This window comes from Xenopus tropicalis, chromosome 1 (assembly GCF_000004195.4).
Source record: "Xenopus tropicalis strain Nigerian chromosome 1, UCB_Xtro_10.0, whole genome shotgun sequence".
NCBI lineage: Eukaryota > Metazoa > Chordata > Amphibia > Anura > Pipidae > Xenopus > Xenopus tropicalis.
In genome coordinates this window covers 210,796,157-210,820,003 of record NC_030677.2, presented here as the reverse complement: position 1 = coordinate 210,820,003, position 23,847 = coordinate 210,796,157, and the positions used below count along the sequence as shown (strand labels likewise).

The following is a 23,847-nucleotide window of genomic DNA, read 5'->3' as shown; positions in this document are numbered from 1 at the left end:
TAGCCCATAACAAGGTTACAGATATATAGAAACATTGGGGTAACAGTCACCCTGCTATAGTTCCAGGGGTACCCAGGGCACAAATAAGCACTCACCCCAAATCCCCCCCTAACTGGCCTTCAGGCTGGGCCCCCTTAGCCCATAACAAGGTTACAGATATACAGTTAATATTAAAACTAGTTTCTCATTAAGAGAAAATAAAAAAACCTTCAATGTATAGGGGGCAACAGCCAATCACAGGGTTCCCCATATAATGGCTTATGGATAGGAGGAGCTTAGTGAAACAAGGCAGCCTTGGGGAGACATCACCCTAAAATGAACATTTAGCCTGATAGAGACAGTAGAACCCTCAGGTTGCCATTTACACTTACCATTAAACTGGCAGTTAGTCCCAAGGCAGAGTTTGGCCCCTGTAGGCAGCAGATGTGGGATTTGCCCTGGGGAAGAAGAAACAGGACTGATTGGGCCCCATTACCCAGAATTCCATGCTATAACATAAGCACAAAGCTTGCACCCATTGGTAAAGGGCTGAACGTTGCATTGAGGCCACTGTGGGTGCCCCGGGGTGCAGGGTGGGGTTGGGACCTGCAAACAACCCCCATTTTTCTGATATAAAGAGAAGACGGTTCGGTTCCCAGGGTCGGACTGACCCACAGGGATACCAGGAAAACTCCCGGGGGGCCCCGGTGTCGGGGGGCTCTCCTGCTTCTGACCATTTGGCCCGATTCATAGTCATTTCCTATTTCTCTACGGGACCCAATTTTGTATCCCTTATCTTTCTGTTCAGCCCCCCAACTATTCCTTGTTTGGGCCTCTCCTACTCATATTCCAAGTTTCTCATTCAAACCACTCCCTGGTTGCTAGGGTCATTTAGATCTTAGCAACCAGATGGCTGCTAAAACTCCAAGCTGGAGATATGCTAGGGCTGTCTGGTTGTCAGTAGGGCTGTCTGGGTCAAAACTGCTCAATCGGGAAAACCAGGAAGGCAATTGGCCAATCACAGATTGCTGCATCATAGCCCCAACCCGGTGATGTCAGCGGCCTGCCCCACGACATCACCTGGAGTTTCCATGCAGGAGAGGTGGCAACCCTGAGATATGCTGAATAAATAGCTCCCCCCATAACCCCTCCCATTTTATCACATGGAACCCCAGAAGGAGAGTTGGGAGAACTGAAATATATTGGGTGAGAAGGGGAACCATGTCGAGATCACTCGTTACTCATCTAGACTTCCGTGTGGGGTTTCTAAAGGCTCAACTTAGACGTCACATGACCCTAGATCCAGTCGGGGGTAGGCCTCATAATTGTGGGAGGAGCCAAGTTACCCAAGGCTGCAAGCCCAATAGAAAACTTCCCATATAGACAGTAGAATCCTCAGGTTGCCATTTACACTTACTATTAAACTGGCAGTTAGTCCCAAGGAAGAGATTGGCCCCTAAATTCAGGACTCATTGGGCCCCTATTTCCAGCCCAATATCTAGAATTCCGTGTGGGGTTTCTAAAGGCCCATCTCAGACGTCACATGACCCCAGATCAGAAGTGGGCAAACTTTTTGGCTCAGGGGCCACATTGACTTACAGACAGGCTTGTCAGTCCCCAGACGCCAAGTCTCGCGTGAAGAGACTGGATTAAGAAGAGCAACGGCCGGACGTGGCCCGAGGGCCATAGTTTGCCCACCCCTGCCCTAGATACAGTCGACTAACTATATCGGGGGTAGGCCCCATGACTGTGGGAGGAGCCAAGTTACCCAAGGCTGAAAGCCCAATAGAAAACTTCCCATATAGACAGTAGAATCCTTAGGTTGCCATTTACACTTACCAATAAACTGGCAGTTAGTTCCAAGGAAGAGTTTGGCCCCTAAATTCAGGACTCATTGGGCCCCATTTTATAATTCCAGCCCAATATCTAGAATTTTGTGTGGGGTTTCTAATGGCCCAACTCAGATGTCACATGACCCTTGATCCAGCCGGGTAACTATATCGGGGGTTGGCCCCATGACTGTGGGAGGAGCCAAGTTACCCAAGGCTGAAAGCCCAATAGAAACCTAGGATAAAAATCCCCCTAAGGAATTCTTCCAAAATCCCAATAACCCAAAAACACCAGAAGCCATTTTAGATTTTTTTTTTTTTTTTTTTAAACTGTGCTTTATTTAGGGCTAAGCTGAAAAGCGTCATTCAGTAATTACAGAAGATTACAAGGAGATTCGTTAAGGTAATTGAGAGTGAAAAGAGCAGTTGGAGAGAATGCAGCTGCTGTACACACCTGTATTTACTAACAGCAGGAAGGGGAAACAGAACCAGGGAACCAATGAGTCTCCCGGGGGGGCGGGGAAAAGAAAATAAAGGAAAAGTAATCACTTGGGAATGAAAATGATCAGGGCAAAAATAAAAAATTCTTTCCTTTATTAGAAAATATGAAACTGATACACGAGGGGCCAGTAAATATCTCAGCCTCGTTGCCCAAGGGAGGAGCCAAGGGAGGGGCCAAGGGAAGAGCCAAGGGAGGAGCCAAGGAGAGGAAGCGGTTGAGAGGCTCCTTTCAATCTCACAAGGGCTACAAAAAAAAAAACAACTTACTGGCCAATTAAGGAACAGACAAGGGGCGGGGTTGGGGGCGGGGCAGGGAAGAAAAGGCGAATGCAATCCTACACCAATCCCGTGTCTATATGTATATTCAGCAGATATATAAAAACAATTCAAACATGATCCTTCCACCCTTTTAGTTCAACTAAAACGAGTGAGAAAAAAACAAAAAATAAAGGCAAAGTAAACCCATCAAAGCAATTTTTCATAGAGTGGAAATAACTTAGAATAAATATGATATCTTTCAAAATATATGTGTTCTTAAATAGTTCCTTGATTTGTCTGTTTTTGTTTTTTTTTTTTCTAAAGCAACATTTTTTTTATTTTTTAACTTTTCTTTTTTTTAAACTGCTCTAAAGTCAATTACCAAAGATAAATATCGTGCTTTCATTTAAATAGTATTTTTCCTTGTTTTTGTTTTTTTTTTTCTCTATCATTACAATTAAAAGTCCTACAAAATATGCAAATTTATTTACAGAAAAACAGAGCCAGCATCGTCGTTTTTTTTTTATTTATTTTTTAAACGTATCCCCTGTTTTTCAAAATTCCTTGTAAACAGTTTCAGAAATTCTTCAAAGATTGTATATATTTTTTGTTTTTTTTTTTCGTGTTTTTATCGTTTTTTTTCCGATTTTTTTTTTTATTTATTATTTTTTTTTCAATATTAAGGTTCTAGGCTAACGTTTGCCCTGAAGGTCTAGAACAATTATGGAAACTACTAAAGCAGAGGATGAGGGGGGGAGGGGTCAGCAAACAGCAGGTTAGGGATGAAGCGGTAGGCGTGTCCTTCTTCAGGTTGGAACTCGCAATTGAAAAGACAGAGCTCGTTGCATCGTTTTACGAGAATTCGAGTTTTTTTTTTCGTTATGGTTTGAGTCGGAAATGGAATGCTCGCGGTTAGAAGCTGCCGTCTCGGCTCCTCCTCCTCCTCCTCGATAACGTTATGCAATTGGCAAAGAGTAGGAATTTATGCTTAAGTCTAAACTCTACAAAAATTACAGTTCTACAACATCTTTCTCTTAGCAAGAACGCTAACGTCTATTTACTTTTTTTTGCATTTTTTTTTACAATTTTTTGCTCTCTAATTTTTTTTTTTCTATTATATAGGTACGTTAAACTTTTTTTTTTTATTCTGTTAAATTCTGTACAACTATTAGGATTCTTTAAATGGGGATAGAAGCATTTACAAACCTTTGCACTACGACCGTCGTTCTAATGGATTTTTATCGGTTTTTTTTTTTCAAACTTTTTTCCATTTTTCGTTCCTTTTTTTTTTTGCAGTTTTTGAACCTTTCCATCACCCCCAATCGCTTATTCCTTACATAATATACAGAAAAACCATAGGAAATTTTTCATAATTGAATTAATGTAACCAAAGAACCTTCCGTAGTATCAAATAACTATTATCTTGCCATTTTTTTTTTAAAAGCATTTGAAGCATTTTTTACATATTTCATATAATTGCCCCCCCCAGACTGTTTTAGGAACAGATGTAGGAAGTGAATTCCATATTTTACATACAGCTACAAGTCTGCTTAAAAAGTTTGGTCCTTTGGTCCCTAAATAGCTAAGGAATGACAGATACAATGCTTCTAGTAACAGTCGCTATGGCGTCACGCATAGCAACGGAATTCATGGTGGCAACCAGGCACTCCTTGTCAGATTTCCTGTTTGAAGAAAAAGCCTTTTGATTTTTTTTTTCTCGTGTTGGTTTTATCGGTGTCTGTTCGGAAATTGCCGATCCGTCTCGATCCCGTCTCGATGGTTCCCGACTTGAAATTCCTTCCACGGAAGTAGACGTGATACTTTTCATCGAAGAAATGTTACAGTCTCAACAATCAAAGAGCGAAAAGTCTAAAGTCTTCAGCGTGATTGGTACTTTGCTGATATGTCAAAGTTGTGTTCCGGTGCATTTTTCGATCATATATATTTATATATGTATGTTGTATTGTTAAAATACGGCCCATTTAGTTCCTGCCCTGAAAGGAAATAACAAGAGAACGTTTAGAGGGTTGAGAAGCCAAAGGCAAAAACGTACAACATCTAGCCTGACCTCAAGGCAACAAGCCAGGATTCTTGTGTTTTCAACGGATACAGAAGAAGGGCGGACTTTAGATGGAACTGAATAGAATGGAATATGTGTTAGTACAGTAGGATCGACTGTTTTCAGAAAGGATTTTCCGTCTGATAGAATATTTAGATAAATTAATATGATAAGTAAAAATAGTCATTCTCAGCCTATGAGTTGGGATTGGGAATAGGAATCGTTCCCAGCAAAATGTCCTTCTACAATAGACAATAATAATGAAAGAAGATAAATAATTATATACTAAATTTGTGGGTCCCAAGGAGAAACCCAAGGAGAAATCCATTGAGAAACCCAAGGAGAAATCCATGGAGAAACCCATGGAGAATCCCATGGAGAAACACAAGGAGAAACCCAATGAGAAATCCATGGAGAAACCCAAGGAGAATTCCATGGAGAAGCCCATGGAGAACCCAAGGAGAAACCCATGGAGAAACCTAAGGAGAAACACAAGGAGAAACCCAATGAGAAATCCATGGAGAAACCCAAGGAGAATTCCATGGAGAAGCCCATGGAGAACCCAAGGAGAAACCCATGGAGAAACCTAAGGAGAAACCCATGGAAAAAAATCAAGGAGAAATCCATGGAGAAACCCAAGGAGAAATCCATGGAGAAACCCAAGGAGAAACCCATGGAGAAACCCAAGGAAAAAATCCAAGGAGAACCCCATGGAGAAACCCAAGGACAAACCCATGGAGAAACCCAAGATGAAACCCAAGATAAAACCCAAGGAGAAACCCAAGATGAAACCCAAGATAAAACCCAAGGAGAAACCCAAGATAAAACCCAAGGAGAAACCCAAAATGAAACCCAAGATAAACCCAAGACTTCATTTGGATCCCATTAAACCAAGGGTGAGAAACTCTATGCTTAAACATCTCAATATACAGGAAACAAAATGTATCCAAGAGGTTCGATTCTGTTCCTAAGGAAAGCTCAACTCTACACTGATCTTGGGTAGCAACAAGGGCGAAGTTCATCACCAAAGAACCCCCAACTTCCATATACCGAATAAAACCCTGACGATGAAAGATTCTGAATACTGTGTGTCCTTAAGTCTTATAGCTGAATCCTAAACTGCTAACATTTGCTGGAAATGGGCAGTAGATTTATCAAAATTTGAATTTTCAAGTTTTTTTTTAAATTCAAAAATATTTGAAAGTTTGAAAATCTCCAAATTTGAAACTCCAAAATGCAATCACTTATAAATGTGAAAAAATTGCTAAATCACAATGAAATTACAATGACATTCATTTTCCCCGAGTCTGCCCAATTGCCGATGAGAAAAACAGCTTGGATAATTGAAAATATTGAAAATGCAACTTCCATTGGGTTCTAGATTTAAAATTGTAATAGCAATTTTTATTTAAATTTTCAACTTTATTGCGCCTAACAAATCTTTAATATTCGGGTTTTGGAAACTGTTAATTAAAATTTGAAATTTTTGATGTGGAAAACTTTAGATTTTAATTGATCAATTTTGAAATTTGTGATTTTTTTTTAAAATTTTACCAAACTGAAATGTTTGTTTATCAACAAAATTCAATTTTAAAACTCGATTAAAGTCAGCTCTAGAAAAAAACCTGAATGCATCTAATTGGTATTGTACCTATCATGTTCACACTACATTACAAACTCTCAAAAATTTGCCTAGGACAACCCCCATTGACTTCTACATGAACTTGCTTTTAGATTCTGAAGTTTAATATTGAAATATTTCTAAATTTTTGCATTTATTAAATGTCGAACATTCAAATTTGGGAGTTTTTGTGGAAAAAAAATATTGAAGTTTAATATTGAAATATTTCTAAATTTTTGCATTTATTAAATGTCGAACATTCAAATTTGGGAGTTTTTGTGGAAAAAAAAATATTGAAGTTTAATATTGAAATATTTCTAAATTTTTGCATTTATTAAATGTCGAACATTCAAATTTGGGAGTTTTTGTGGAAAAAAAATATTGAAGTTTAATATTGAAATATTTCTAAATTTTTGCATTTATTAAATGTCGAACATTCAAATTTGGGAGTTTTTGTGCAAAAAAAAATATTGAAGTTTAATATTGAAATATTTCTGAGTTTTTGCATTTATTAAATGTCGAACATTCAAATTTGGGAGTTTTTGTGCAAAAAAAAAAAAATACAGAAAAACTCGAATGCTGATAAATCACTCCCTTAATGTTTATAAATATGAAATGTAAGAGGGTTTTTCATAGTGCAACAAAACTGCGCTGTTTCCTGCCTGTGCCTTAGGTTCTGGATTTAACAGTAATTAGGAATTGTTTTTTTATGGGTACGGGGAAAATCCTTAATGAAATTTTGAAATTTGTTCTCTTTTAATGCAACCTAGATTTTGTTCTTTAGAAATTCAGGAAAGAGTAAATAGGGGAAGCGACAAGGGAGGAGTAGGAGGAGCCTATGGCTGCTGAACGTGTTGATGGGTTCTACTCAACGTGTTTAGGATATCGTCTAGGAAAATTTCATATGAAAACACAATCATCGTTGAAGCAATAAATGTGAGGATTATCTGCCCTGACCTGTTTGTGAGAATGACCCCCCCCCCCCACCGTATGTAGAAAATGTAATTAAAAACAAAAAAAACGGTAATATTGAGACTGCAGCAGAAATAATTATGGAAGGAAAAAAAATCCATTTTTCTGCCGGTGGTGTAATGACGGCGAGGGCAGGCTTGGCATTTAAGCTGGGTGCCTAATCATTACGGATTAGCTGCTGAAAACCCTTATCTCTCGCTAGCAAGCAGGTTCCTTCTCAACACCCTTTGATTTATAAACATCAAGAACCTGGAGCTGAGAGCCGATCCACTTTAGTGTGTTTGTCAAGCGGAATATCAATCCCGCGCTGGCAGGTTTTCAACACTGTTGCTTCAACAGACGGCAAACCGTACACAGCGGTGAAACAATTACAACACCGAAATAATAAAAAATAAAAAAAAAGAACAAAAAAATCACACTTGTCAAGGACCCTTTTTCAGTTGCAAATACGGATTATTTATCCTTTCCGTTTTAATGATTGACTCGGGTTTCTTTTGAGGCTTACGGTTTGTTTAAAGTTCCAGTCCCACTCGGCTCTGCTGAGCCATCAAAATGGTTTCCCCCTGATTTATTACGAATCGGGGGAAAAAACGAACAGACAAAAATAGAAGCAAGTTTTTGGTTTTTCGGGAAGTTTTTGGGGAAAAACAAAAATCCCCAGTAACCGATGGCTGAGTTAAAGATCTCATTTCTCATCATTTTCCCCGAATATAAAGCCCAAATCAAAATAAATTGTATTTTTCTAAAGAAGCACAATAAATCTCAGTGCCCAAATCTACCGAAATCCCCCCCCCTATATAATTCTATTTTATTACAGAATTCGGTAGTTTTTGCTTCATCAAAAAAATGTAAAATACTGATTTGAAATAAATTTGAAAATAAACCCACAACATTTGAAAACCGTATGAGTAATTTTCAAAAGACAATAATACAATACATCTTTATTTTTATCTCAAAGACATTTCTGATTTATTCACCCTATAGCCCTAGTATAAATGGGGCAGAGTTTGGTCTACTTTAGTGGTGTTATCCCAACAAGAACAACCTCCTCACAGCTCCAAGGACTATGTTTATACTTATAAAAGAATATTACAAGAATAGGATCTAAGGATCTAATACCCAAAATGCTCGGAACTGGAGTTTTTCCATAATTTGGGTCGCCATAGCTTAAATCTATTTAAACATTAAATAAACTGAATAGGAATGTTCTGAGCTAACTGAATGTCCAATATGGATTCAGTTAGCTCAGTTACGATCAAGTACAAGGTTTCGGGTTTTATTAATTATGGAAAAAAAGTAAAAAAATAGATTTATTTGCTTATAATAGAACGGAAAAACATTTGGAGCTTCCTGGATACAGGTTTACAGATAATAGATGCCATATGTGTACTATTATTATACATAAGTAACAGTCCTTCCTAAATAATGTTCCTAAATAATGCTACTTGTGGTATAGTGCTCACCGGCTCAAGATCTACTGGTAGATCCCGACTTACGTTACCATCTATAAATAGAGGATTTGTGCTACTGTGTTGTTTTTTTTTTTCTTACATTCACTTCTGTTCTTATAAAAAAAAAAAAACAATGAATGGGTGGGACTGTACCTTTAACCAAAGGATTGTGTATCAAATAGCATAGTATTCCAGATCCTAAACTGAACTTAATAATCATGATTTCTAAGCAAGTGTCAATTGAAAAAGGCCCCCTAAAAACTCTTGTTAAATATAGAGAAATATACCAAAAAAAACCACAATAGTTTCAAGTGCAATAATAACCAAACCACAACAATATTTGTGTTACTCAGATTATGGGTAACGTTTTCACAAACTGACACATGTATATATATATATTTTTGGTTCATCTACAGTACATTACACCAAAGAAGCATAAAAAGCACGCTTGGACAAGGAAATAAAAGAACATAATATCACTGCAAGCACCAAGAAGACAGAATGGGCACAGCAAAATATTTGTGGCAGCACAAAAGAAAAGACAAATAATATTCAGAACAACGACAAAAAAAGGCACATGTGATCATGACTGGCCAATCATCAACTGATACAACATCTAAGAATAATGCTTGAATCACGGCACCTCCACGAAACTCAACGGCGTGTCATGCAACCATCTCATTAGCTCGTTACATGACGCCATCATTTCACACCTTCTAGTTGGTTGAACTTACGGACTGGGGGGCTCTTTTCTCCGCTCTCACGTCATTACGTGAACTTTTTCGGCGCGAGACCGTGTTGGGTCTGGTTAGGTTGGGATTGGGTTGAATGACAAAAAAAAAAAAAAGAAAAAGATTTTTCTTTTGGTCTGTGTTTGGTTTGGTTCAATTATCTTTCTCTGGAAAACGGGGGAAACGGGGGAGAAGGAGAAAGAAGGAAGGGAAGAGTCATAAAGGCAACACACACAGTTGAACAATGAGCGCGGGAGATGGGAAAAAAATAAAACAAAAAAAGCGCAGAGATGAAATAGAAAAGAACGAGGGAGGGAGAACGACACACACAGATGGATGGGAGCATGGAGAACAGCGAACAAGGATGAAAACATTGTTACAGAGGCAAATATCCGTGCCCTGTCTGAGAGCCAGAGGGTCACTGAGCCAACTGGACCCAACTCGCACTCAACAGGCACGAGAGACATCATTCCTATAAGAGACAGTACCGGCCTGCCGCCCCACAGCTTACACAAGGCCGAGCCCCCAATAACTGAAACACAGGACTCAGTAGGTACCTTCTTACATTAATAAATATCATCCTTGCGAGGTTTTACCATCCACCCGAGGCACTAACATTCTCCATTCCTAATATTTCATGTTCTTGCAGATAAAAATATCTAGAATTGCGCACATGCAACACCACCAAGCCATGCCTACAACCGGGCTATTGTTGGCGAATCAAAATAACATATAACAACCCTAAAATCTACAAATCATGTGCTATTTCTACCACTGCTCAATATTTTCTCAGCTCAGGGTGAGCTTGGACAACCCCCCCCCCCCCCCAAAAACAAAAACAATATATTAAGTACCTCCTAGTGTTCTAATGCTTTATTGCAGTTACTCTAGGTTTTATTACTTCTGCAGATTTGTATGGCGCTTCCTTAACTACAAAGGATTTGGATGGGGGGTTTTTGTGGATAACAAGTTGTGCAACTCTAGGGAGTATCATTCAGCTGCTGCTAAAGCAAATAACGTAAAGGGCATTGACTTCAGGGATGCATAGAACATAATTTTGTCTCTTTATAGGCCCGTGGTAAGGTCTAACCTTGAGTATGAGGGGCAGTTTTAGGCTTCCAGGCCTAAAGAAAGATTATTAATAAGCTGCTTGTAGGGGTTAATGAGGTTACAGGTCACTACAGCACAGGGGCATTTGGGAAGCATCATTGGGGCAATGATAATAACAGGGTGTGATCCGGTGGCATCTAGGAACATCCCCCAGGGTCAAAGGTAAACGGAGGAGGAGTCAGTGAATACACAAGTGAATGTACAGGCTGGGGAGAGAGTAAATATTCAATTTCCAGTTTGATACAATCAGTAACAATATATCCCCCCCCAAAAAGAAAAACAATAGATTCAGTACCTCCTAGTGTTCTAATGCTTTATTGTAGTTACTCTAGGTTTTATTACTTCTGCAGATTTGTATGGCGCTTCCTTAACTACAAAGGATTTGGATGGGGGGGGGGGGGTGGTGGATAACAAGCTGTGCAACTCTAGGCAGTATCATTCAGTTGCTACTAAAGCAAATAAGGTAAAAAGAATTAACTTGAGGGATGCATAGAACATAATTTTGTCTCTTTATAGGCCCCTAGGAAGGTCTAACCTTGAGTACGGGGGGCAGTTTAGGCTCCCAGGCCTAAAGAAAGATTAATGAGCTGGAGAGAGTCTAGAGATGTGTGACACAACTGGAGAAAGGACTGGAACAAACTACAGGTATAAGGGAAGATTAAAGTTTGTGGATAACAAGCTGTGCAACTCTAGGCAGTATCATTCAGCCGCTACTAAAGCAAATAACGTAAAGGCATTAACTTGAGGGATGCATAGAACGTAATTTTGTCTCTCTATAGACCCCTGGTAAGGTCTAACCTTGAGTATGGGGGGCAGTTTTAGGCTTCCAGGCCTAAAGAAAGATTAATGAGCAGGAGAGAGTCTAGAGAAGTGCAACTGGAGAAAGGAATGGAACAATCCTCTAAAATTACTAGAGATGCAACAAATCCACTATTTTCGGATTTGGCCGAACCCCCGAATTCTTTGAGAAAGATTCGGCCGAATACCAAACCGAATCTGAAAGCAAATGAGGTCAGGGAAGGTTTGAATAACATACCTTTCTCCTTGCATTCAGATTTGTTTTCTCTATTATGGCCAGTTCAACTACAGCTTTTTTTGTTACTTCCTTGTCTAGCGTAAAGCTCCACCCCCATTTGCTTTCTAAGCACTCCTCTCTATGACTGTGATGACCTCGAAAAGGTTCCTACTGATTTTTATTGGAGCAGAGGTGGCAAGCATGCCCTGTAGGCACCTCTTTAAGGTCTTCATAGTTGAAGAGAGGAGGGCTCAGAAAGCAAAAGGAGGTGGAGCTTCACACTAGACCAGGAAGTCAGTAAAAGAGCTGATGTTCAGCTGCTTGTAGGGGTGTAGCCTGCAGGGGTGGTGCCCCCTCCAATTCAGGCAGGGTGTAGCGAAGGGATGTCTCTTGGATGTTGGTAGACACTATATCAGCTTTACAGGTCACTAGATCACAGGGGCATTTGGGAAGCATAATTGGGGCAATGAGTGATAATAACAGGGTGCCATTCGGTGGCATCTAGGAACACCCACTGGGGTCAAAGGTTAAAGGAGGAGGAGTCAGTGAATACACAAGTGAATATACCAGCTGGGGCGAGAGTAAATATTCATTTTCCAGTTTGATCCAATCAGTAACAATATATTCTCCAATCCTTCTCCCACTGACACTGCTGCACATAAACCCTCCAACTCCCTGCACCCCTTGCCAACTCCCTGCACCCCTTGCCAACTCCCAGCTCCCCTATCGCTCCACATTAGCTACGTACCAACTAGTCATACCACCCCCCAAGGTACCATCGGCTCCACCATCACTCAGCGCAACATGGCTCCAGTCAGGGCAAGACCTATGGGGTAGTTTACAAGTAGGGTTGTCACCTTTTTTTGGGATGTAATACCCGACTGCAGGTGAGGAAGTAGGAGGTGATGTCACAGGGGGGCGGGGAAATGGGTGGGGCATAGGTGGGACTGTCCTTATAAAGGAGGTCCAGCAGCAGAGAGGGCCAGGGAAGGGGGAGGGATTATAGGGTCAAATACTGGCCAGGTAGCAACCCTATTTACTAGCTGAAGGGTGCAAAAAAGGGTGCAAACTGCCATGTTTTTTGCACCAGATATGCAGGCAGTAGAATTGCAGCAGGCCTCCTACATTCGCCTTATGAATACCACATTATGCAACAGGCAGCACTTGTTCATGAGTGGGGGGGGGGGGGCCCATGTAAAGTAACAGGGGTTGTCACCTTTTTTGGGATGTAATACCCAATTTGAGGTGAGGAAGTAGGAGGTGATGTCACAAGGGGGTGGGGAAATGGTTGGACTGGGTGGGGCATAGGCGGGACTCTTTATAAGGAGGTCCAGCAGCAGAGAGGTCCAGGGCAAGGGGAGGGATTATAGGGCCAAATACTGGCAACCCTATTTACTAGCTGAAGGGTGCAAAAAAGGGTGCAAACTGCCATGTTTTTTGCACTTGATATGCAGGCAGTAGAATTGCGGCAGGCCTCCTACACTTGCCTTATGGATACCACATTATACAATAGGCAGCACTGTATTCAGGAGTGGGGGGGCCCATGTAAAGTAACAGGGGCCCTGCACACATACAGAACACTGATTGGCAGACGGGATGAGCCCGGTACCTCTGATTGATTGGCTGTTCCTGTAACCAAATAAACATTTGAGCAAACAAGGGTCCCGGGGCCCGACAGGACAAATGACAAGAGGGAGCTGCTAACTCCGGGTGTTTATTCGCCACCTTGCGCCCCCACTCCCCGGGTTATATTTCCAGCTGAATTTAATGAAGATCATTTATTAGAGGGAGGCGGAGTCTCGGCTACGGCGCAGACAGATCGCTAATATGAATCACTGCATTCAATTGGATTATTGTGATGGAAGAGCGGGGCCCGGGGGCCGGCAGAGCACAGCAGGCGTGAGAGGGAGGCGCTCATTAGAGGCACAAATCCACCATCCATGGGTGACACTGTGGGTGACACTGTGGGTGACTCTGTGGGTGACTCTGTGGGTCACACTATGGGTGACACTATGGGTGACTCTGTGGGTGACACTGTGGGTGACTCTGTGGGTGACACTGTGGGTGACTCTGTGGGTCACACTATGGGTGACACTGTGGGTGACTCTGTGGGTGACACTGTGGGTGACTCTGTGGGTGACTCTGTGGGTCACACTGTGGGTGACACTGTGGGTGACTCTGTGGGTGACACTGTGGGTGACACGGTGGGTGACACTGTGGGTGACACTGTGGGTGACACGGTGGGTGACACGGTGGGTGACACGGTGGGTGACACTGTGGGTGACACGGTGGGTGACACTGTGGGTGACACTGTGGGTGACACTGTGGGTGACTCTGTGGGTGACACTGTGGGTGACTCTGTGGGTGACACTGTGGGTGACTCTGTGGGTGACTCTGTGGGTGACTCTGTGGGTGACACGGTGGGTGACATGGTGGGTGACTCTGCGGGTGACACTGTGGGTGACACTGTGGGTGACTCTGTGGGTGACTCTGTGGGTGACACTGTGGGTGACACTGTGGGTGACACTGTACCCATAGATCTGCTACCTGGTTGCTGGGCAACGCTGATCCTAACAACCAGAGAGCTGATGAGACAGAATGGAAAGGCTTTCTAAATGCAGCATCAAGTCCCTGGCTGAGACAGTCTCTCTGTAGCCTGCCATTTATATCTATAATTGTGACATCCCTGGCTCAAGGACGAGACAGTCTCTCAGCAGTCTGGCATTTATATCTATAATTGTGACATCCCTGGCTCATGGATGAGACAGTCTCTCTGCAGTCTGGCATTTGTATGTCCAATTGTGACATCCCTGGCTCGAGGAAGAAGCAGTCTCTCAGCAGCCTGCCATTTATATCTCTTATTGTGACATCGCTGGCTCAAGGAGGAGACATCTTCTCTGCAGTCTGGCAATTATAACTCTTATTGTGACTTCACTCGATGAAGGAGGAGACAGTCTCTCAGCAGCCTGGCATTTTTATGTCTAATTGTGACATCCCTGGCTCAAAGAGGAGACAGTCTCTCAGCAGCCGGCTATTTCTATCTGTAATTGTGACATCCCTGGCTCAAGGAGGAGTCATCTTCTCTGCAGTCTGGCATTTTTATGTCTAATTGTGACAACCCTATTGCAGCCTGGCATTTCTGTGTGTAATTGTGACGTCCCTATCGCTCAAATGAGGAGGAGAAAGAGGCCATAACCCGGTTCCCATAAGCTGGAATAGAAATTCCCGGCACAATATGGAAGGCAGTAGGGTCGGCAGCAACATGCCGGATACACAGAACTGGAACTCGGGAAAGTGACGCATCGTTTCTTCTTATTGTGGATGAAAAATGCATTTTTTCCCTTTCCAATCGAGTTCAATCAAGTCCGGACCTTCATGTACAACGAATGCTTTAATTGAGCAGAAATGATGTGTAATTAGCTGCTCGGGAGATAAAGGTGTTCTGGCTCGTTCCGCTGCCAACGGCCTTGGATTCCTCTCATGTTCCACCCGCATGTGTCTGTCATTTCTATTGGCTCCCCCCACGTAGCCCCCCCCCCCCCCCCCCCCCCCGTATCTCACACCTGTTACAGGTCGAAAACAATATTTTCCTATTATTGCAGAGTATATAAAGGTAACATTGTGTATAATATTACTCATTAGTGTCAAACACATAGGGATTCCCCTGTACTAAGCACAATTCAGCAGGAACAGCCCCCTAAGTTTGCTCATAGCCTGTACAGAGAGATACCATAAAACTATGGCACATAGGGATTCCCCTGTACTAAGCACAATTCAGCAGGAACAGCCCCCTAAGTTTGCTCATAGCCTGTACAGAGAGATACCATAAAACTATGGCACATAGGGATTCCCCTGTACTAAGCACAATTCAGCAGGAACAGCCCCCCTAAGTTTGCTCATAGCCTGTACAGAGAGATACCATAAAACTATGGCACATAGGGATTCCCCTGTACTAAGCACAATTCAGGCAGGAACAGCCCCCTAAGTTTGCTCATAGCCTGTACAGAGAGATACCATAAAACTATGGCACATAGGATTCCCCTGTACTAAGCCCAATTCAGCAGGAACAGCCCCCTAAGTTTGCTCATAGCCTGTACAGAGATATACCATAAACTATGGCACATAGGGATTCCCCTGTACTAAGCACAATTCAGCAGGAACAGCCCCCTAAGTTTGCTCATAGCCTGTACAGAGAGATACCATAAAACTATGGCACATAGGGATTCCCCTGTACTAAGCACAATTCAGCAGGAACAGCCCCCCTAAGTTTGCTCATAGCCTGTACAGAGAGATACCATAAAACTATGGCACATAGGGATTCCCCTGTACTAAGCACAATTCAGCAGGAACAGCCCCCTAAGTTTGCTGATAGCCTGTACAGAGAGATACCATAAAACTATGGCACATAGGGATTCCCCTGTACTAAGCACAATTCAGCAGGAACAGCCCCCTAAGTTTGCTCATAGCCTGTACAGAGAGATACCATAAAACTATGGCACATAGGGATTCCCCTGTACTAAGCACAATTCAGCAGGAACGGCCCCCTTACATTTGCTCATATAGATATCCTCACAGTCTTTCCAATAGTCTTCATGGGACAAATCATGAAATAAAGTTTTCCCATTGAAGTGAATCCAGCCCATTATGAAATAGTGGAGCCCACGGGCTACTGGGCCAGGATGCTGTTTCCAAGGGTCACATGATAAATGGTCGTATTGCGGACAAATCCAATATGGCATAAAGGATGGTTTGGGGATGCTGGATAAGAAGGATAGGGGTGTCTGGGATTATAGGAGGCACAACTGGTTGGCTGTCTCTACTGTAAATATATGTCTTGTGATTAGATTTACACCTCCTTCACTAAATATCTCTAATTGGATTTAACGTGGGAACATATTAACAGTTCTCTTGGTACCCAGGTACAATGGCCCACTTAGACTGGACCCTCACACTCCTTAGAGAAGTCGTAGTTTTAAATCAGTGACCTCTAATTACACAGTCTCCACGGTGGAACCAAAAAACTTAAAAACGTCTGCCAACATTTCTTTGAATCAAGACCAACTGATCGAATCTCATTGGAGATTCAGCAGTTCAACCTGGAGCTCCAGGTCCAGCAAACGCATATACTCAACCTTCTGCACAAACCTCTCCAATGGATGAGAAGATAGAATCTCTTCTAAAGAAAGATACGTGGCTACACTATATGTATGGTATGGTTTTATTTGCCTATTATTATCATCATCGTAGCCAATAAGAACATTAGAATATCCACCAGAGATAGGGCAAGTAGCCAAGTTCATGATCTACAAGTCAACAAAGTCAACTGGCAACGCCACTGAGACCAGCACCAAAGGCATCTCCTTAGTGTCAACAAGATTAAATGTATATTGTAATGTTGGGGTGAAATTGATTGGGGGGGGTCTTCTAAATCGGCAAAGCTCAACCTTTCTGCTCCTTCTGTATCTAAAATATTTTTCTAATATGATACCATAAAAAAGCAGAAGAAGTCAACTTGGAAAGGTCAAAGTGGCTCCTAAATGGATCTACAGTAGAGTAAGATTCTTCCTTATTGAATACACAAGTCCATGTACCTGGGCCGGTGGTCCCGGATGCTGCCCACAACTCAACGAAATGCTCAAAAACCAAGAGAGATCTCCACTTCTCCAAAAAATGCTTCATGGCAAAGACCAACCGTCTTGGATGGACCACCAGTCTTTGCAATAAAGGACTTTGGCTGGATCTTTTTGAAGTGCTGATCTTCCTTCTTTTTTAGCTGCTTCCTTACTGGGCACCAGTGCTTCCCGTTGGATTGTCATTGGTCCCTCATTATGAAGGAAGCGTCGTGCATGGTTCCTAAGCCTGAGGGATCTAAGAACTTCATGCCGTAGTCCAGAATTACTTCCCCTTGCCATACCTCTTGCCCCCTAACAACAGTCAATATGGACCAGGTCTCGTATACAGAATGTGTTTGGCTCAAGCTCTCTCTCTCTCTCTTTGGTGCCCTTATAAAATACCATGCTTTTGGGTCACCTACCTGTGCTAGTCCTTGTTTCGGAGGCTCTCGCCGAGTCTCAGTAAGGGCGGTTGGCGTCCTTCGGTCGTTTCAGTTGCACCTTGAGCCTCTTCATGCCAATCTGGAAGCCGTTCATGGCCTGGATGGCGGCTTGAGCACTGGCAGGATTGTCAAAACTCACAAAACCTGTCAAAACATGAAGCAATGCGGGGGCTTAACAAGCCGAAGGTTATTAGTGGGCGAGAAACATTCAGCGAGGCCGTTAGGGATGAGATTGGGAGAGGGAGGGACATGCGGGGAGTGAGAGGATATGGATGCTCATGGCTAAATTGGTACCCTACGGAGGTAGCACCCATATTGCACTCTAAACACCAATCACAAGAACCGCATTTCATAAAGGGACACAAATAGCCCGCGTGGCTGCGAGAGAGTGGAGGCACGAGCCAAAGCGCTGTAGGTGTCAATCTTATTGGCTTACGGCACTAGCCAATGGAATCTATCTCTATGACGGTATGGCTTCCCTTATTTGTTTTCATTGCGACCATTGCGACAGTGTATAAGCAAACGTACTGCGGTCAAAGGGCAAGGTACGAGCACTGGATAGGAATAGCTGAACCAATCAAAGATGTCCATAGTCAGGGAATATACAAAGCAAACATAGTCCGAGGCTCCGGGTCCTCCACCAAATGTATTTATTGTACGAGCGCTGGATAGGAATGACTGAATCAATGCAACAGAAGCAAATATTCTGCAGAACTTGCCCTCCCCACTAGGTATTTATACAAGGAATAAGTCATCTGTCAAGTCACACTGGTGTATTAAATTGAGAAAACACAACACTAAGAGGGAAGACACACAGAGCTACTAGTAGCAGCTACTAAAACAGACAGTGCTGATCATTTACTGATAATTGTCCTGACGTGTGTTTTAGCAGAGGCAATTCTCAGTATTGTCTATGGCAGGGGTTTAGTAGCTGCTACTAAGTAGCTCCGTGTGTCTTCCCCCTAAAGATGCTTTCACAATAGCAACGTCCAGGTACTGGATATGAATAACTGCCTGTTGTCTAATCACTTAATCTACCGCATTGGATGATGGGAAGTTGGCCCAGCTGCAAAACTGTTCTCTCCACCATTTGAAATCCTGGCAGGGGAGGAGGGACTAAAACACTGATGTTACAAATGGAAATAACAGCTTACAGACAGTCTGCCGGAACTAGATAACCCACAATGCATTGCTCTATTCATTTCCTTATTGACATAACATGTGCAGCAGAGGATTGTGGGATTGGGAGGAGGCGGGCTGAAGGCAGGCTGAGGACAGGCGACTATTGTTACATTATATTTGAGTCACAAAGTAGTCAAAGCCAGTAGGCAGATCAGTGGGGGAAGAGAGGGTGGGGCTTAGGGAATAGGGGGCGTGGTTTAGGGAACTGTTCCAAACCAGATTATTACATTAAACATCATGAAAAGGCTGCATATTGTTTAATTGATGTATATAGCAAAGTTGCTAATTATGTTTACTTTTCAAAAAGTGTGTTTGGGTGGAGTTCCCCTTTAACGCACAGGATAGTTATTATGTATAAAGCTAAATCCCAGTCATGGATTAAACACAGACAAATAATAAACTATTCTGTTGCACTGAGCACCATTTGGCAGGAACAGATATAGGCGCACCGGCCCTTTAAATACCAATAAAAAAAAAGCATCGATATTTTTGTTCTCTGAAAAAGCGTTCCGGTTGTTCTCGTAGAATTTGTTGGACTTGATTCAGTTTAATTTTACGGTTTCCTGAAATTAATGAGGGCGCGTGACCTTGTACAGTCTATTCCTTCCCCTCGTTCCTGGTTTGTAAATGGAGTCGGCTCCCTCGTGGCCAATATTAATGCACCGAGCAGGGTTCTACACACCGTATGGTACATTAAATACCAGCAGGAAGGCGCGTCGCTCTCATCGTTCCCCTCTTATTGGCTAAAAGGAATCAGCCAAATCTCATACCCACGGACTTATCAATAATGGCCTGGGGCTCAGGACGGTGCTGTAAGTAATTGGATGAAATATAATAAGAACCTGCTCTGCCCGGCTAGACGGGATTCCTATTGGCAGCCATCAGTGAGTTATCCAGAATGCAGAGAGGTTTATTATGGCCCAACACCTTGTGCCTGAGTGCGGCTCGATGGGTAACTAATAAACATTAAGTCTTGCCAATGACTTGCTTACAGTTTATATACAGGACGGTTTTACGGGATTCAAATCTATGTGACTGTCCAAGGACCTGCATCTAGTGGGACCTAAAGTTGCAGTTGTAAGTAGGAAGAAGACAACAGTTGTGGAAGGTGGAGACAGTAGGACAAGATGGAGTCAGTAGGGCAAGATGGAGACGGTAGGGCAAGATGGAGACAGTAGGGCAAGATGGAGACAGTAGGGCAAGATGGAGACAGTAGGATAAGATGGAGACAATAGGACAGGATGGAGATAGTAGGGCAAGATGAAGACAGTTGGGTAAGATAGAGAAAGTATGGCAAGATGGAGACAGTAGGACTAGATTGAGACAGTAGGGCAAGATGGAGACAGTAGAACAAGATGGAAACAGTAGAACAAGATGTAGACAGTAGGGCAAGATGGAGACAGTAGGTTAAGATGGCAATAGTAGGGCAAGATGGAGACAGTAGGGCAAGATGAATACAGTAGGACAAGATGGAGCCAGTACGGCAAGATGGAGACAGTAGAACAAGATGGAAACAGTAGAACAAGATGTAGACAGTAGGGCAAGATGGAGACAGTAGGTTAAGATGGCAATAGTAGGGCAAGATGGAGACAGTAGGACAAGATGGAGACAGTAGGGCAAGATGGAGACAGTAGGGCAAGATGGAGACAGTAGGTCAAGATGGAGACAGTAGGGCAAGATGGAGACAGTAGGGCAAGATGAATACAGTAGGACAAGATGGAGCCAGTAGGGCAAGATGGAGACAGTAGAACAAGATGTAGACAGTAGGGCAAGATGGAGACAGTAGGTTAAGATGGCAATAGTAGGGCAAGATGGAGACAGTAGGGCAAGATGGAGACAGTAGGGCAAGATGGAGACAGTTAGACAAGATGAAGACAGTAGGGCAAGATGGAGACAGTAGGTTAAGATGGCAATAGTAGGGCAAAATGGAGACAGTAGGGCAAGATAGAGACAGTAGGGCAAGATGGAGACAGTAGGTTAAGATGGCAATAGTAGGGCAAGATGGAGACAGTAGGGCAAGATGGAGACAGTAGGTTAAGATGGCAATAGTAGGGCAAGATGGAGACAGTAGGGCAAGATGGAGACAGTAGGGCAAGATGGAGACAGTAGGGCAAGATGGAGACAGTAGGTCAAGATGGAGACAGTAGGTCAAGATGGAGACAGTTAGACAAGATGAAGACAGTAGGGCAAGATGAAGACAGTAGGGCAAGATGGAGACAGTAGGTTAAGATGGCAATAGTAGGGCAAGATGGAGACAGTATGGCAAGATGGAGACAGTAGGGCAAGATGGAGACAGTAGGGCAAGATGGAGACAGTAGGGCAAGATGGAGACAGTAGGGCAAGATGGAAACAGTAGAACAAGATGTAGACAGTAGGGCAAGATGGAGACAGTAGGTTAAGATGGCAATAGTAGGGCAAGATGGAGACAGTAGGGCAAGATGGAGACAGTAGGGCAAGATGGAGACAGTAGGTCAAGATGGAGACAGTAGGTCAAGATGGAGACAGTTAGACAAGATGAAGACAGTAGGGCAAGATGAAGACAGTAGGGCAAGATGGAGACAGTAGGACAAGATGAAGACAGTAGGACAAGATGGAGACAGTAGGGTAAGATGGAGACAGTAGGGCAAGATGGAGACAGTAGGGCAAGATGGAGACAGTAGGGTAAGATGGAGACAGTAGGGCAAGATGAAAACAGTAGGGCAAGATGGAGACAGTAGGGCAGGATGGAGACAGTAGGGCAAGATGGAGACAGTAGGACAAGATGGAGACAGTAGGGCAAGATGGAGACAGTAGGGCAAGATGGAGACAGTAGGACAAGATGGAGACAGTAGGGTAAGATGGAGACAGTAGGGCGAGATGGAGACAGTAGATAAATATAGAATTAGTAAGACTAGATAAACACAGTAGGACACATTGTTTAACATAAGAAAAGATGGAAACAGTAGAGCAAAATTGAAACAGTAGGGTAAGATGGAGAAAGAAGAACGAGACAGAAACAATAGGACAAGATGGCAACGGTATAGTAATAGAGAGAGGGAGACAACAGGGCAAAGTTGAGACTAGTTAAAATTGTATTCCCTTCTTATTGGCCTTTTTGCTTCCTTAGCATTCTACAACTGGGGCATTTCTGCAATTGGGCAATGTGAGAGAACGTTGCTTCAGGTAGCACTATTAGAGGGGGAGTTGGCAAACAGCATAGTTCTACGTATACAGACTACAAGCCAACGTAGGCAGTTACTTGTGCTAACGCTATGTCAGGGCAATCCATAACTTCCGGTTGTCCGTGTCCCTACAGACATCACATGGTGCCCCAATTGGCTCCAGAGAATGATTCTTATAAGGGGAGAATAACATTAGAAGGGCTATAGGGGGTAAAATGGAAGGTAACCCAAACAAAGGGCAAATAATTATTCATGTGCGGATGCATCTGGCACACACGCCCTTTTCCACCATTTCCCCGTGAGCAGTAACTGCCCCAATAAAGACTGAATACAAATGTATCTGAAATATGAATTCTTGTAAGAAAGTTCCCCAGGCAAAATGATATTGGAGATGTTTTACCCAAAAATAGCTGAGACCCACCACGACTGGAAAGCAAAGGCAGTGATTTGTGAGCAAGTTCCCCGCTCGCAGCCAAGTTTTCTGGAATATTTTCCACTCGAATAGCGGTGACACCTGTGCGACATTGTTATTGGCCCCCCCTGAACCCTGCCTTCGCCTCCGTTCATTATCCTGACAAATGGCACAACTACGGTTTGTGATGAATCTGCGCCAAGAAACGGCAGGAAAGAACTTTGATCGGAAATGTTCCGTGGGTGAAACAAACAGCTCGTCTATGGTCAGCGGCGCTGCAAGTGGAACCAGGGTTCCGCTAATTAGGGCATAATAATAATAATAATAAAGATGGACAAGCTGGAAAGTCCATAGCAAAATGACATAATAGTATGAAATATGATTGGTGTTCATGTAGCGATATAAAGGAGATATACACATGAATACTTGGACCTGGCTGGACAAATTTGTTCTTACCAGGGTTGGACCGGGCCGGAGGGACATCGGAAAAAAACCCGGTGGGCCCTGCCCACTCAAACCCTCTCTCCACTAAAACTATTGGGTCTACAATGGAGAAGCATATGGTACCCAAGGGGTCGGCTAGTTATATCGTTACTTCATGACTGGGACAGGGGCCCTGAGGAGGCACCCCAAGGCCACGGACACCCTAGCCAACGCTGGTTGTTACTTGGAGAAAGCATGGTTCTTTATGTACAGAGATAAAGAATTCTTCAATTCTTCAATACTTCAACTCTACTCAATAGATCTAAGTCGGTATTTGCCATGTAGAAGTGGGGGTACCATAGAAACACCATACAATACATGCCCAAAAGTGCCCAGATGTATATTTTATCCAAGAGTATCCAGATACTCCATCTGAAGTGCCACTGCTGAGTCCTAAACTTTCCTTAGAAGCCATGTCAGCTCTGGAACAATTAGTAGGTATGGGGATCAGAGGCAAAGAAACCAAACATAACCATGTCCAATACCAAACATCAGCTGGAGGAGTGTAATGGCACCAGTGTGAGACTCACCATCTGGCATGGCATTTCACCATCTGATGGAAAAGTCTGGGTTGGGCAGATGCCAGGAGAACACTCCCTGCCTGAATGCATAATGCCAACTGTAGAGATTGGTGGGAGAGGTGGTTTCCAAGATTTGGGCCTCTGGTTCCAGTGAAACCTTAAGGCTACTGAGTACAATGACAACTCCCTGCTTCCTACTGTGGAGCAGTTTGGGGGGGGGGTGCTCTCCTGTTTCAGCACAATAATCCCCCCATACACAGAGCCAGGTCTGTACAGAATGGGTTTAGGGAGTTGGGAAGCACCTGACTGCAAAGACCCCTGACCTCAACCCAACTGAACCCTTGTGGGATGAATTGGAACCCCAACTGTGAGCCTGATCCCCAACATCAGTGCCCAACCTCACTAATGCTCTTGGGGCTGAATGGGAGCAACTCCCAGCAACACTGTCCCAGTATTTAGTGGGAACCCTACCAGAAGGGCAGGGGCAGTTATAGCAGGTAGGGTTGG

The 23,847-nt window shown here is 43.2% G+C and overlaps 1 protein-coding gene across 14 annotated transcripts in view; it reads right to left on the bottom strand.

The window, feature by feature from the left end:
• Window positions 1-2,874: 2,874 nt before the first annotated feature.
• The window catches only part of celf4 (CUGBP, Elav-like family member 4), a 748,037-nt gene continuing 727,064 nt past the window's right edge, over window positions 2,875-23,847 (bottom strand). For 6 of the 14 annotated variants that reach the window (XM_031901621.1, XM_031901637.1, XM_031901626.1 and 3 more), the window contains exons 12-13: window positions 17,561-17,725; window positions 2,875-4,561 (exon numbers count right to left, since the gene is read on the bottom strand). In XM_031901621.1, coding sequence (XP_031757481.1) covers window positions 17,598-17,725 — 128 coding nt within the window. In that variant the 3' untranslated portion in view covers window positions 2,875-4,561; window positions 17,561-17,597. 14 annotated transcript variants of the gene reach the window in all.